The sequence below is a fragment of the Anabrus simplex genome, chromosome 2, assembly GCF_040414725.1.
Source record: "Anabrus simplex isolate iqAnaSimp1 chromosome 2, ASM4041472v1, whole genome shotgun sequence".
Lineage (NCBI taxonomy): Eukaryota > Metazoa > Arthropoda > Insecta > Orthoptera > Tettigoniidae > Anabrus > Anabrus simplex.
The window spans coordinates 1,197,855,277-1,197,871,301 of NC_090266.1; the positions used below are offsets into that span (position 1 = coordinate 1,197,855,277).

Consider the following 16,025-nt stretch of genomic DNA (forward strand, 5'->3'; position numbering starts at 1 on the left):
GGAAGGAAGGGTGCGATCAGTCGTTGAGAGGAAGTTGGATGAAAACCAGTGTGGTTTCAGACCACAGAGAGGCTGTCAGGATCAGATTTTCAGTATGCGCCAGGTAATTGAAAAATGCTACGAGAGGAGTAGGCAGTTGTGTTTATGTTTCGTAGATCTAGAGAAAGCATATGACAGGGTACCGAGTGAAAAGATGTTCGCCATACTGGGGGACTATGGAATTAAAGGTAGATTATTAAAATCAATCAAAGGCATTTATGTTGACAATTGGGCTTCGGTGAGAATTGATGGTAGAATGAGTTCTTGGTTCAGGGTACTTACAGGAGTTAGACAAGGCTGTAATCTTTCACCTTTCCTGTTCGTAGTTTACATGGATCATCTGCTGAAAGGTATAAAATAACAGGGAGGGATTCAGTTAGGTGGAAATGTAGTAAGCAGTTTGGCCTATGCTGACGACTTGGTCTTAATGGCAGATTGTGCCGAAAGCCTGCAGTCTAATATCTTGGAACTTGAAAATAGGTGCAATGAGTATGGTATGAAAATTAGCCTCTCGAAGACTAAATTGATGTCAGTAGGTAAGAAATTAAATAGAATTGAATGTCAGACTGGTGATACAAAGCTAGAACAGGTCGATAATTTCAAGTATTTAGGTTGTGTGTTCTCCCAGGATGGTAATATAGTAAGTGAGATTGAATCAAGGTGTAGTAAAGCTAATGCAGTGAGCTCGCAGTTGCGATCAGCAGTATTCTGTAAGAAGGAAGTCAGCTCCCAGACGAAACTATCTTTACATCGGTCTGTTTTCAGACCAACTTTGCTTTACGGGAGCGAAAGCTGGGTGGACTCAGTATATCTTATTCATAAGTTAGAAGTAACAGACATGAAAGTAGCGAGAATGATTGCTGGTACAAACATGTGGGAACAATGGCAGGAGGGTACTCGGAATGAGGAGATAAAGGCTAATTTAGGAATGAACTCGATGGATGAAGCTGTACGCATAAACTGGCTTCGGTGGTGGGGTCATGTGAGGCGAATGGAGGAGGATAGGTTACCTAGGAGAATAATGGACTCTGTTATGGAGGGTAAGAGAAGTAGAGGGAGACCAAGACTACGATAGTTAGACTCGGTTTCTAACGATTTAAAGATAAGAGGTATAGAACTAAATGAGGCCACAACACTAGTTGCAAATCGAGGATTGTGGCGACGTTTCATAATTTCTCAGAGGCTTGCAGACTGAACGCTGAAAGGCATAACAGTCTATAATGATAATGTATGTAATGTATGTATACAGCTCATCTGAATTCTTTGAACACTTCACTTCAGGGCGAAAAACGCAATATCTGCGATTTGGTGGAAAAAATTCAAGCTTTCAAAAGAAAATTTATTTTGTGGGAAAACCAGCTGCGTGTAAGGAACACAGGACATTATCCATTGCTTGAAACAGTGAAAGAAGGTGTCGACTTTTATGAGTACTTGCAGGTGATTCGCAAATTACAAGAAGAGTTTAAAAGAGATTTTCAGAATTATCAGACCTCCAGGCGGTGTTAGATATATTTGTTCGACCATTTTCTCTTGGTGCAGACAGTGCTCCACAGCTATTTCAATTAGAGTTGATTGAACTGCAGTGCAATATTCGTCTTAAAGACAGCTTTCTAATGTCACAAAGTTTAGAAGAATTTTACATTGGCTTTCCGCAAGAAGAATACATTCCCCCCCCATTTTGTATAAACATGCATGTAAAGTTCTGTCAATGTTCGGCTCAACGTACATTTGTGAGCGTTTCTTTTCGGTTCTTAAGCTTACCAAAAGTAAACATCGTGCAACGATGAGTGACACAAACTTGCGCAATTGTTTAAGAACAGCTGTGTCCAGAAATATTGTACCCAAGCTGGAGAAGATTGTTTGCTCCAAAACTAACAGCTGGTAAAAAGACTGAACAAAAGTCACTCAAGGTCTGTACTATCTGTTCATATTGGTAAAATTTTGTTGAATTTTCCTCTCAGATATGTTCAAATTCAGTTTTGAATAAATCACATTATCCTTAACACTTGATTTCATTTCGTGCATATTCCATACATCGGAGTACCTTTCGATTTGTATATGCAGTATATTTTGTTATGGCAAAACAGCCCTATCAATATGATGACAACAAACCCACAAAAGCCATCGGCCGCACAACTGTACGTACGTATCCAGCCAACGCAGTCCGAACATCATCTGTATGTCTCAGGTCTCCTTGCTGCCACACTGTGGTGGTGGTAGGGGAAGGAGCGCTAGTCTGACTGTCCAGTGCTCCCCGAGCGTGGGCGCGCTCTCGGAGCGCAATAACTGGATTGCCCTGCTCTATAAGTATGCGTGTTTTGAAGTTATGCTTGTCAAGTCTGCAGTTTAGATCTGCTAGTATTATGTTTTTGCCTTTCTTTTTTCTATGGCTTTGTATACCGTGTCTATTATATTTTCAACAAGTATATGTGGTTGAATACATACACCTATCAGCGTTACTGCAGCGGTTTTGACTATTATCACATTTTCTTCCTTGATGAATTTTTTCGATGTTCCTCGTTATCCCCTTTAGAAAGCAAGTGACTCCTCCTGTTGGTCTTCCCGCCGTTGTATCGCTAGTGTATGTACGGTATAGTAACCCTGAAGGTCTATGGGTTCAGTGAGAAAGGTTTCTGTGAATATTATTACATCAGTGTCTTCCATTATCTCCTCAGGTATGTAGAGTAGTGTGTATTTTATTCCCTCAATGTTCCATAATAGAAAGTTTATTCTCTTCATGGCTACTGTGTTGTCAACATACCACACTACCAACCACCACAGAAACATGCAATAGTAATTACATCCCTCCACAGAGGGTTGGCGTCTGGAAGGGCATCCGGCCATAAAACAGGACCAAATCCACATGTGCAACGCAGTTCACACCCGCGACCCCAAAGGTGTGGGAAAAAGTGGCAGAAAAAGAAGATGGCTACTATGTTGTCAAATTTAGTGCAATTCTGTTCCAATATTTTCGTTGTATCTCCGAAATTGTTCACTACTTCTCCGAAAGTTAAATCTTCCAACGATTATTAATTGGGGCCAAAACTCTGGTCGTTGTGTAATTTCTAGATAATCATATGGAAATCCTACTTTGAAGGCTTCCCTGTCTCCATGGGTGTGGAGTTCTTCACATACTGTATTTACATTTATGCCCTTCCTCTCTAAGAAATTTCTTATATGTTTTTCATAGGGGTTATTTATATATGTATGCATGCATTAACATTATGCTTGCAAATCACGGAATTTTTAGTTACTTCAGTGTGATTTTAGTGTGCATATAATGGCATATTTTTGTAATTTTTTAAAAATAAATGCAACATATTTTCAAAATTTGAATGCCTGTATGGCATATTTTAACGAGTTAAGCCTTTTCTCTTTATTTTTTCATCTGGATACCGTTGTCAGGAACATTCCATGTGATGATGAAATTCATCGCATACAGAAAAGTGGTGCTGATGTCATACAGTGAATCCCCTGTTGCATCATCCTTTCATGCTTTGAGCGAGACCGGGAAGTCCGTAGCTTGCAATATTGCTGTCATGGTGATGTGAACTAAATTGTGTCAGGTCGTGTTGTTACCATAACGTAATCCCATATTTACAAAGACTACTATTGGATCAGCACTGATTTTGAGGGCCATTATACTGCCAATTTAATTACACTGGTCTACAAAAAAGCTGTCTCTATCCTTCACAAAAACAGTCAATTCTAACCAAATTGGGGTTAACGAATAAGATTATGACACCAGAAATGTTATATTAGCTCTTGGGTTGAAAAAATTTATAGATATGGAACTCTTCATTGTGGAGTCTTACCTATTTAATTATTTACAAGAGAGTGTTTGCTTTTTATGTTTTCATTTGTAGTCTAATTCTGGGGCATCTCTCATGACATGCTAGCAATAATCTGTAAGTATAGATGAGTTCCACAAGCCCTGACACCTTCTTTCCATTGCTGAAATGTCTTGATGGAAGAGTGCTCTGTGTTCATCACTCAGAGCACCACAATTGCTTGGAAAAAAGTCGAGATGTGAGTGTAAAACGTGGATCTTCAGCGACATATTGCAACCTAGCTCTTTGTATGTCCCCAGAAGTTCATGAACAGCTAGATTATAATTTTCAGCTCTTTCATTTTCCAAGAAATTGTGAACAGTTTTGAAAGCATACCAAGTTGCTTTTTCTTCCCCTTGAATGACCATATTAAACGTTTCATCCTTCAACAGTTTTCAAATTTTCAGGCCAACAAAGACTCCCTCTTTGATCTTAGCATCACTGAGAAGTGGAAATTTTGTCTTTAAATACTTGAAAGCTTCTTCTTCTTGATTCATCACTTTCACCAAATTCTTCATTATTCCCAGCTTTATGTGTAAGAATGGCAATAGGATATTTTCACAAGCAACTAAGGCAGTGTTCTGGATATTCTTCCTTCCAGACTCCATTTTCCTTTCAGGCCAGATTTTTAACATGTAGTGCGATTTCCTCTTCATTTCTCCACGTATCTGCCATTGATGTGCTTCATAATTAATTTTTTGAAGAAGCAATTTAACATATTCATAGCTCTCCATATGCACAGCGTGACCTACAGGAACAGGTGGCAGTGCATTTCCATTGTGAAACAAAACAGCTTTCAAGCTAACTTAGAGGAGTCGACGAAAAGTCTACAGTCTTCGGAATTATGTTCCATTTTCAAAGATGCTATCAGACCATTTACATCAATGCAGGCAACAAGGTTGTTTTCCATTTCTAAGAACGGCATCAAGTCCCTTTCTCGGTATCTACGAGGCGTGTTTTTTAAGTAAGGGCCGTTTTGCTGTAAATACTAGAAGTTCTTGCGCGCGTCGCAACGAGCGCATGCGTCATGTGCATGCCTCGGGAACAACGGTGCTCAGTTGCAGCTCTGTTGCTAACCTGTACGGTTCTGTTCTGTGCTTGCTCAAATGTTCAAGATTAACGACTCGCCCGCCCCGTGCGAGGTTTGGTCAGTGATACGGTTTTTGTCGGCAGGGAACCTGTCTGCTGCAGATATTCACTGACAGATTTGCGAAATGTACAGTGCTAATGCTATGAGTGAAGGCAAAGTGCGTAAGTGGGTACGAGACTTCAAAGATGGCCGTGACAATGTGTGAATTACCAGCCGCTAACAATGTAACTGTGACCTTGCTTGATTTGCCATAAAATCTTGTTTGGTGGTCACTGTAAAACTCAAACTATAAAATGGACAGTTGCGCTGAACTGTATTCCTCTGAAATTTCTCAAGGACAGTGGCAAAATGATAAAAATGCAGGCTGAAAGCTGAAAGAAATCCTCCAGCTTCCTGCCGACACACCTGACGGTATGATTTACACACACCAGAAGTTCAAAGGTCCAGGACTTTTCCAATCACAATGGGAAGCTGTCCTGCAACAGATCAGAACCTGTTACCCTAAACATAAAGGGAAACCCTTACATTTTGGAAAGCAGGAATCTCTCTGAGGAGAGTAACAACTGCCTACAAAACCTGCATATTTCACCTTGTATCAGCTTATTAACCTCTTAACATAGCAATTATTCACAAAATTGTGATTTTTTTTACCTACTTCTTTTTGTTAAAATGGACACTCTATTGAAAAGCAGTAACAGTGGTAACAATGAAAGTAAATGTTGCAAACTTAACAATGAAATATAAGCCACTGAAAAGTTCCTGTTTTAAAATCCTGAGTATACTTGTGATATTTTTATGCATTCTTCTTTTAACTTACATGTAAAATAAATAACACAGCACTAAACAGATGGTAAGTAAGATAACATGACTAAATACTGTACAAGAAAGACACTGTTCATATGTTTATGGCTGTGTGAAATGCCCTAAAACAACACAATGCTACATTGCACTCCTTACCCATGTATCTGGATTCCCTTCGTGCCTTCTTCCCTCTAGCATTGCGTACACAGGACTATCAGACTCGCTAAACTCAATGTAAAATTCTTCCTCACTCTCCATTTTCACCTGACAGACGAAGTAGGCTTAGATAGCAATAAATACGGGAAAGTCGTGAAAACGAGCTGCCTGAGTCACTGAAATCCACTACGGTCGAGTCAGACATATTTTGGCAAAAATAGGAACCTGAAGTAATAATTTTATATATCTGGCGGAAATATTCAAAAACAAGAAACTAGTATATTCGGGCCTTTAAATTACAGACCGATCAGTGAGTGACATTCCCGAGTAATATACTAGAGTTTTTATTTTATATAAATATATAAAATCCTGAGTATACTCTGGCTTTTATGCTAAGAGGTTAAATTCCAAGAATGGTCTTTTGTATTCTAAGAAAACAAGACAATTACTGAGAGATCAGGAATTCCATAAATGGTGTCAGATTTCTCAAAAGGAAAAAAGGTGTCATCGTATTTAATGAAAACCTTTCAGCGAACAGTTGGATAACAAACCATGATTGTCTATCTTGCAGCGATTGGCTTGATGCTCTAAAGATGACCACTGATCCTGCAGCCGTTCGAGCCATGCCAGGCAGATTCCAGGAGAATAACCGTTGTCAGCATTGGCACAACAAGACAGAAACCCTTTCACATGTCCGGGGATACTGTCCCTACGGTAAACCCTGCGACTTACTACACACCATGTGTCTTGCGGCTTTGTGTTGGCAACTCGCCTGCCGCATTAATTTCATAATTTCACAGCTGGCAATGTGCTGCTGTGTCGTTTATTATAGTCAGACAGAACATGGCGATCGGCAGCAGTAGGCGCATATTGGAGTATCTCTGGAGTTATTGTACATATGTGTAAATGTGTGGGGTTTATTCATTTACTGAGCTCGATAGCTGCAGTCGCTTAAGTGCGGCCAGTATCCATTATACGGGAGATAGTGGGTTCGAACCCCACTATTGGCAGCCCTGAAGATGGTTTTCCGTTGTTTCCCATTTTCACACCAGGCAATTGCTGGGGTTGTACCTTAAGGACATGGCGCTTCCTTCCCACTCCTAGCCCCTTCCTGCCCCATCGTCGCCATAAGACCTATCTGTGTCGGTGGAACGTGAAGCAACTTAAAAAAAAAAAAAAACTATTCATGCGTAATAAATATTTTAAATCACCTTGTGAGTGATGTGTTGTGTCTGCTCATGTAGGGCAGTCCGGTCCTCCATCCAAATTGTACTTGTTCGCCTATAGAAATTAACTTTATTATGAGCGTCCGATATGTTGATTCGTCGGTCGCAACAATGTGATACGAAGCTCCATCGCTCAGTCATTATGAGATGTTTGTTACACAGTGCACGAAGAGATCCATGGATTGTCGGAGACCGGCAGTACCCGTATGATTTATATGAAAGCCTTAAAAAATAACAACAATGGATATATTATCGATACTATGGTCCGATTTGAATTGCACGCTAACCAGCCCAGTGAAGTAAACATGGATAAGAAAAGCATTTACAAACCAACTATCCCCTTCTACCGACGTGAATATGGACTGGATAACACTGAGGTGATAGGCTTCATGATTGGTGCAAGAGGAATAACTCCTAAGTTCTTTGAAGAATTCTGCTCAAGATTAAAACTACCAGAATCATTGACAAAGAATGTGGTCCTCAAAGCCTTGAAAGGTTCATTATCAATACTGAGAAATCATTTATATAGTCATAAATGTACTTATACTTTGTCCTCATGGGCAATCTCCTTATGGGGAAGGGTTTATTATCTGAATAAATGTATATATACTGTATGCAATTTTGAACTGTATACTGTATTTAAAAAGCAAGTTTGCTACATAAAGATGTCATCATTGTATTTTGCAATGCACTGTTTGACAGCAATGTAATTTTCTCTTAATTTAGTTAACTTACAAGTCTGTATAAAAACACAGTAAACTTCACTTAACTAGAAAAATTAGTCCTCTCCTATTGGCGTAAGAAACTAAACCTGCAATCCAATACACTACGTTGCTTGTGGTCCAAACACTATATTGTATTGTACATATATTATTACTTCCCCCACCCCCCCCCACCCGGATAAAATGAACAAACCACTGCTTCAACTAGTTTGGATTAGCAGGGGTTCACATTAACTGCTCCCTGGTCCCTTACAGCCCTTGAAATGCTAGCCAGGACAACTTCTACCCAGCGAGTTAGCTTACAGATATTTGAGTGACATGCAGTCAGCCGAATGACTTCCTCAGCAGTATTGCTAGGCTTTTTTGACCGAGTTTATTGGCTCTCACAGCTCCTCACCAGATTGAATGCATCCTGTTCCGACCCACAGACCAGGATTAAAATCCTTGGGCGAGCCAGAGCTACTAGGTAAGAGTTAGAGGTAGTACCATCACACCACTAGACTGGATGATTCATACTACAGGCTACATGCAATAAAGCTAGGAAATCATTAGCTGTCAACTGCTTGTGTGTACTTGTGAGTTTTACTGTCTGATAACCTGTGATACAGCAAGGTCCAGAATGTCTGGAATAGTAAAGGTAGGTGCTATTTATTGGACCTAGAACTAGGATAAGTGTCCCAGGGCTTGAAATAATGTGCTATCCCAGCAACGGGCAAGAATAAGTATGAAAAAAATCTCAAGAAAAGACACTGTCAGATACGTAATTCTAACCTCGGATTCCCAAACTGTACAGCTCCATATCTCATATGAGCACCAAAGAGTATTACAGAAAGAATATAAACACAAGCAGTTTAACAAGTCTTACAACACTTATAATGAACGTAAGGCATGGGATGTATAGTGTGTTATTTAATGAGGCCCAATATCAAGGTCATCAACCCATATTTTTTTAAAAATCTGAATCAAAGAGACCCTACCTTTCTTCCAAACATTCCAATATGAATGGACTGGTATTTTAAATAGGGTGCTATTTAAAGAAGGCTACGGACAGAGATGATACCAAGGTATCCAGTCTCCAAATTCCATGACAGAATGATGAGTATGTGGTAAAAAAGAGGATGAAATAGCAAGGGCTGAAAGCAAAAATAGAACATTCTACAGGAAATATTAAAGGTAGAGGAGGGTTTTTTCAACTAATAGGTGAATTAGAAGACACAATATTCAAGAACAGAATGAGCAAAGAGATAGTAAGTAAAAAAGAGAAAGAGATAAGAAAATTGAAGGTAAAACATCTAAAGAATAAGTAACTGTATGGTCTGTACAAACAATATAATCAGCATTTGTGAGAACCTTCAAGCAAGTCAAACAAGTTCTTTAACACATAAAACCAAAGCAAGTTTGGAATTTTACGTGGAATCCAACGACTGGGATGAGACTTTCCACTTTAGAAAAATCTCACATGCACTGATCGGAATTCGAACCACAGCCACCTCTGAGTAGCTAGTGACAAAGTCACTTCATATCAGACTGCAAGAGATGCCATACCACAAGTTCTGCACAAGGTAAGAGACCATGAGTTGGAAAGTTAGGTATAACAACAGTAACTTGTAGAACTTGGCATGATTTGCGCATAGTCCAATCTACTTGAAACTAACACCTCACTTTCCAAGTTGTTAGCTGCTACTGAAAAAGACATGAAAAGGAGAAAAATAAGCATGGTTGAAAATATGTTTTTGTTAAAACTGCTTACAAAGAAATAGCAAGTAACAGCACTTATCACATGCACTGATGTCACCCTTTTTCTTGAAATCATACAGTACATCCCCTGGCAGAGATATTTTATTTAATCCCACAAACACTACCACAGAAATTTAACATTAGAACAGTAATAACAAGGTACCTGAAGAAAGTAGATAGGTACATACCTGATAAGGGTATCCATACCAATTTTCATTGATGTCCCAGAGCCAAGGCTTATCCCACAGGCAGACAACGCCATAACAGAAGGAGTAAGTATAGTACACCCAACGCCATCTTTAGGATGAAAGAAAAGAATTATCAAAGTACTACTTTCACAAATTCTAAACTCTTGTCAGTAAACATGCATGAATATAGCTTAAATACATTTAGAATAAAGATACAAATTGATGAAACTGTTTTATGAAAAAATGAAGAAAAAAAGGGTAGAAGACAATGGTTTACCAATACCTCAACTTACAGTCTGAAAACCTTTTGCTACAGACTGAGCCATGAGTGGGGATCTGATAACTCTTTCTTAGAAACATTCAGTGAGGAGAACCAACAGAACAAATGGGATACAGACATACAAAGCAAAGACATCTCTGTACAGGCCATGAAGGTCCTGGTGAGGGGTGGATAGTAAAAGGCTTCCGCTATTATTTGTAACCTCGGCACTTGATGCGGTAGAGTGGTTAACTCTATACCCGGCCTCCTTTACCCCCAGGAATTAATCTGGTACTCACTTTTGGTGTAGGCTGAGTGAACCTCAGGGCCATGTGCAACTCCAGAAGTGGAATTCTCATTTCTTAAATTGATCAATTTCCTGATGGGATGCAGAGATGCAATTTTGTAAAACAAAATTAAAACTTTCAATGAAAGCTTTGGACCAGAATTGGCACCTTTAAAATAGCAATGATGTTATCTGCCAAAATCCTGTTTCGAGATAAATGTACTAAGTCATGAATCCAACATTTCTCCCACACAGCATACCTGCCATTGCATGAGAGAACGATAAAAGCATGACAATAATATTACTTAATAATACTTCCAAAAATAGTATATGGTCTATACCTTATTTAAGGTAATAAACTGCTATGGATTAAAATAATTGTAAATGGTATATTTATCCATACGGTTTTAACTGCTATTGCTACAGAAGCCCAGTAGTAAATTAAAAAGTTCTAATAGTAACGTCTAGTACAAGGTTAATAAAAATGGAGGTAGTTTTTCTTTACTTGCAAACTAACACTAACAGGTATATTATATACACATACAGTAAGGATTAAAGAAGGTAAAAACCAACATTTACCATCGCAACAAGGTTTGGCAAGATATAGTTAAGCACTCTAGTATCATCCTACGTCAAATAACTTAGTCACAAGATTTAAAGCCAAGTGACGTGTCGCAGACAACTTTTTCTAAACAGTCTTCCTTTCATGAAAGACAACCAGTGCTATTTATAAGTTTTTGAGGGACATTTTTAAGCCTCATAACATGGTATTCAAGATGCAAATATTTTTCTCCTACGTATGAAATGTCAAGTCAACATAAGGTTTTTAACCATCAAAAATCCACACTTGGAATTTCCACTATTAGCAATAGAATTAAAAATTTGTGTATTCATACAATGCTTCAAGTTATATTTAAGATAATATTCTTTTTAAAGCCTAAGCTACTCACATTTCTGAACATCTGTATAAAATGTAAGAACTCTGAAATGTCTAATCCACATTTCAGATATATAATATGGTACCAAAAGCACCTTTACACTGATGAGCAACTGAATTGGAGATAACTGCCGTTTTGTCAAAATAACGCTGTGGTCAACTCTGTGAAAGTAATAGTATGACATGGCACGAGTGTGATGTCGTCAGACCTCGTACTGGCCGTATAAGTAGTAGTTGCATACAGGATTGGTAAGACATGAGATCTCGGCGCATTTGATCGCAGTCAGAATTTTCAGTGCCAGAAGTACAAGCAATTCCCTTTCCAAACTCATGCATGGAGGAGGCTTTCCATGTCACATGCGTCAAGAGTATACCTACAGTACGTGAGTTCAGACAAAATCACTGCCGCCAGAAGTCACTGTCGGCCAGCTCGGATGGTAAGAGCGGATAGGTGGGCCACACTGCATCAGATCACTTGCAAATTCAATGTTCAACAACTATGGCAGCCACGCCATCCAGAACCATCTCCACACAGTGGGGTACAGAAACCGCCATTTCACAACGGTATCCCTGCTCGCCACCTGTCACAAGGAGCAAGGACTGACATGGGCTAAGGAACACTGCCACTTGACTTGTAAGCATGGTTAAAGTTTGCCTGGACAAATGAGTCAATGTAGGACACACCAATGGCAGGGTACAAATGCATCGCCATGCATGTGAGACAATGGATACCTCTTGCCAGTAGGGTACAGTTTATGCCAGTGAACAATGCAGGCACCTGCCATCAAATCACATCCACCCATTTATTCCCTTCCAGCACCCTGCAGGACTTGCATCTATAACATGAAAATGCATCAGCCCATCACTCCCAAACTGTGGCCAATTAATTCAGTGAACAATCCATGGACATGAGGATGCTTGCTTGGCCCCCCAGATTACCCAACCACAATCCTATTGAGCACAACTGAGGTGCTGTTGAGAGGAATGTGTGTCTTCTGAAAAATCTCCATGCATTTAAGAGGGAGTGCAATGGTCATGGATTAGTATGGCTCTCCAAGGCTTTTGGTGTTTTGTGGAGTCCATGTCATTCCACATCACTGTATAATGACCAACTGGGTTCCTTTTCTCCGTTTGGGTTTGTCCTGTGTTCAGTCTTTTACCACCTCCATTCATCTCTTATCTTCTTCTCCTTCCTGATTCCCGTGTTTATCCAACTTTCTTCTTATCTCACACTTCCCACATCAACACTGAATATATTGTATCAAGATAACCCCTCTATGAGTGGTGATACCCACCTTGCTAATGAAGCTGGGAAGCAGACTACCTCATCGGGGCAGAGAAGAAATGGATGGAGAAGAAGTGGGATTAAAGAGGATAAAGTTCATATATTTGAAGAAAGTAGTACATGAAGCAGTAGATATTGTCCTTGTATGTTTTCATGTTTACCCTTATCTCCTTTTGTATTGTTCACAGTGCAGACATGTCATTCCTCTTCTTTTCCTTAGGCTGATTGTGGACCATGCTAATTAGATTTCAGCTATTCTAATTTTCACTCTGTATTCTTCTCCTTTCTTCCATCCATGGTGGTCTAGTCCGGGATCTAATCTTTCTTTGGAAACTCTTAGCGTTCCCGATTCTAGACTTCTCTGTTGCAGATTCCTGTCCCTTGTATTTCTATTTCCTCTAGATCCCTTTTCACCTTTTGATGCCAGCATACCATAGTTCTCTTGGTCTCAAAGAACTTCACTATCTCATTGGTTAACCTTCCTCAGTTCATTCTGTAGATGTGCCTAAAAACATGGCTCTTCTCTTCTGGATAATGTCCGAGATCTTTTCCATTTTGAGAAATAATTCTTGGTTACTTTTCCTTCTGTACAATCCATCTTCTGTTCTGGAGGCCCCAAAATCTTCCTCAGAATCTTTCTCTCCACTAGTTTCAACTTCTTGATCAATCTTGATTTTGTCAGATTCGAGCATTCAGCTGCATATGTAAGACTTCCACTTGTCTTCCTGTCTAGACCCATCTCCTCTAGGCCTTGGAGCGGTGCTTCTCAATCTACCAAATCGTGGCCCTTCTTGAGTCCACAAATTTCTTATTCCTCTGTCTTTGGTACACAATGATCAACTTTAGGTTCATGATCTGTTCTGTGCATGATCTGGTCTTTCTAAACCACCTTGATATTCACAAATTTCTGCTCTAATTGGTTGTATGCACTATATCAGTGACGAAAGTATTTTCTATGTCTTTGATAGTAGCGAGATTCCGCTGTAATTGCTGATATGTAACTTGTCTAGTTTCTTATGAAGTGGGTGTATCATCACAGATATCCATCCACGTAGGAGCTTTTCTTCCTCCCAAGTTCTGGTCAGGAGTCATGTCAGCTCAACAATCACTATCACCGGCATAATTTCAAAGTTCCACAATGATCCCATCCTCACCTGATAATTTGTTTTTCAAGGTCTTGATGAGGTCTCTATTTCTGCAGTACGTGGTTCCAACTCTGGATGTGGTTCTTTAAAACTGCAGTCAAATTTCTGGGACAGTGGTCCACAAATGAGAAATTCTATGAAGTAGTCTGTCAGAATTTTACTATTCTCCATATCATTGTGCTCTCCTCCTTGATTTTATTTAAGCCGAGGCTTGGAGGGGTCATATCACTCATTGGTCTTTATAAAAGTCTTGGGTGATGTTCTTCCGATGGAAGTTCTGCTCGATCTGTATCAACCGTTCTTTTCTGTACTTTCTCCTTAGATTCCTGAGGTGTTGGTGGGTCTTTTCCTAGAACTTCTCCTTGGGCATTTTCCTGAACATCAATCCATCCACGCCTTCTGACATTCAATTGCCTTGTCTCCCTCCACTGACCACCATGCACGCTTCCTCTTTTTCTCTGGACGAACTGTGACTGCTGCAGTAACGATCACTGCCTCTTTTAACTGTTATCATCTGCGGCACTTTCGCTCAATTCTGTCAAAATAGCCTTTTCATTTTGAGTTTTCTTTTGTCGAATTCTGTTGTTCATGATGATGCTTGTTGTTTAGAGGGGAATAACATCTAGGTCATCAGCCCCTCTGTTGTTCAAACCAATTTTTTTGGGGGGGGGGGTCCTGACATGATTTTAAGCTCGACTTTGGAAGGATGTGGTCTGAATTCAAGTACGCATCTCCTCATGACTGACATTTAGGTTCTCTTGTTCTGCATACTTTGAGATCACTACATGATCAACTTGGAACTCTCCCAGGTTGGTGTTGGGGGACATGCACATTTTCTATTTTCTCAGGATATATCTGAAAGCTTTTAATTTCATAACTTAAGGACTTACATAATTCTATCAATTGCCATCCATTTTGATTTGTCCTTTTGTGTCTCCGATGTGGTTTCCAAAATTTTCTTCTCCTTCCAGTTAGGTACATGCCTCGGAGTAGTTTCCAAAGAGTATGATCATATTCTTGGTTGGGACCATGGATACAGTTTCCTCCAAATCTTCCCAAAATTCCTCTACAGACACTGTCTTGTTGGTTCGTGGGCACATGTGCGCGGTATAGTGTGTAGAATTTGTCGTCTTATTTGAAGGGAAGGGTTCTGTTCCATTCATGTTGCTATTTTTCTATACATAACTTGATAAAGCACATTTAAAGATGACTCTCAAAAGGTCCTGGAGCTTATTAGGTATGGGAAATGCACTGGATGCATGTAAGGTAACACCATCATCTGATGCATCATGAGCAAATCGATCTATACACAGAAAGGCATTGAACATGAGGTTGGGCATGTCATAGAAAAATAGACTTAGAAGAATAGGTTGTCAAATCAAGGAGGTAAAATTTGCGATTGTTCATAGTATTCAGTTATTGACTCAGAGACGTACCTAAATGAGAGACATTCTTCATAAGTTGTTTTCCTGGTTTTCCTTTCAAATTCCTATACCCTCTTGATTTGAAAGCCAACTGATCCATGTACCTGGTCTCTTCCAGTGCTGTTCTGTTTGGTCAAGTTATATGCAAGATGTTCAAGTTTTCCAACTTTAAGGAGTGAGTAACTCTGTCACTCTTTAACCCGTTGGTGGGCGATGCGACGAGATCCGCGGCTACAAGTTGCTTGCTCAGTGGGGAACGCGGATATATCCGCCGATTCAAATTATATATTTTTTCTTTGTTGCCTGCCTGCAGAGGTTTATTTCCTTTTCAGCAGTTTATTCTGGATGAGTCTGCCCTCTGATGTGATTTTCTTCAACTATGTTCTTCCAATACCAATGTGTCATCCATGAGTTGCAACAAAAAGAACGCAGCTGACGACCGGGCAACAAACACCTATGGTCTAATAGCTTCACGCTGAAGCTTTAGCTCATCGCCTAATCATCCCTTGGATGTAATAATATTGCTGTAGAAGGGATTTCTAGAGTTTATGGCACTGAACAGACCTCTCTGATGACATTTTATAACTGTGACCTGATTTATTATCCCCAGTCCTGAGTTCTGCCTTCATGACTGGAGTGTGTGTTTACTGCAAATTACACAACATTTTATTATCACACCATCCGTAATACAGGCTTATTTCATTATTTTCATCCAAACTGCAGAGACTTAGAGTTCTATTCGAACCTGTTTCTCACAATTTTTTCCGCTAAAATATCTATAACGAATTACCGGCCCCCACTGTTAGAGGAAGATGATTTACGGGTCATGATAAAAGAAATGTACGAATTTAGTGGGGAGAATAGTGATATTAGTGAAGTAAGTTCTGCCGAAGGGGAATT

General features: G+C 39.6%; 1 protein-coding gene across 1 annotated transcript in view; it reads right to left on the reverse strand.

The window, feature by feature from the left end:
- Positions 1–16,025, reverse strand: part of schlank (ceramide synthase schlank) — a 240,327-nt gene that overhangs the window by 125,001 nt on the left and 99,301 nt on the right. Inside the window, exon 4 of the mRNA XM_067139817.2 lies at positions 9,790–9,898. Coding sequence (XP_066995918.2) covers positions 9,790–9,898 — 109 coding nt within the window. The remainder of the gene's footprint in view (positions 1–9,789; positions 9,899–16,025) is intronic.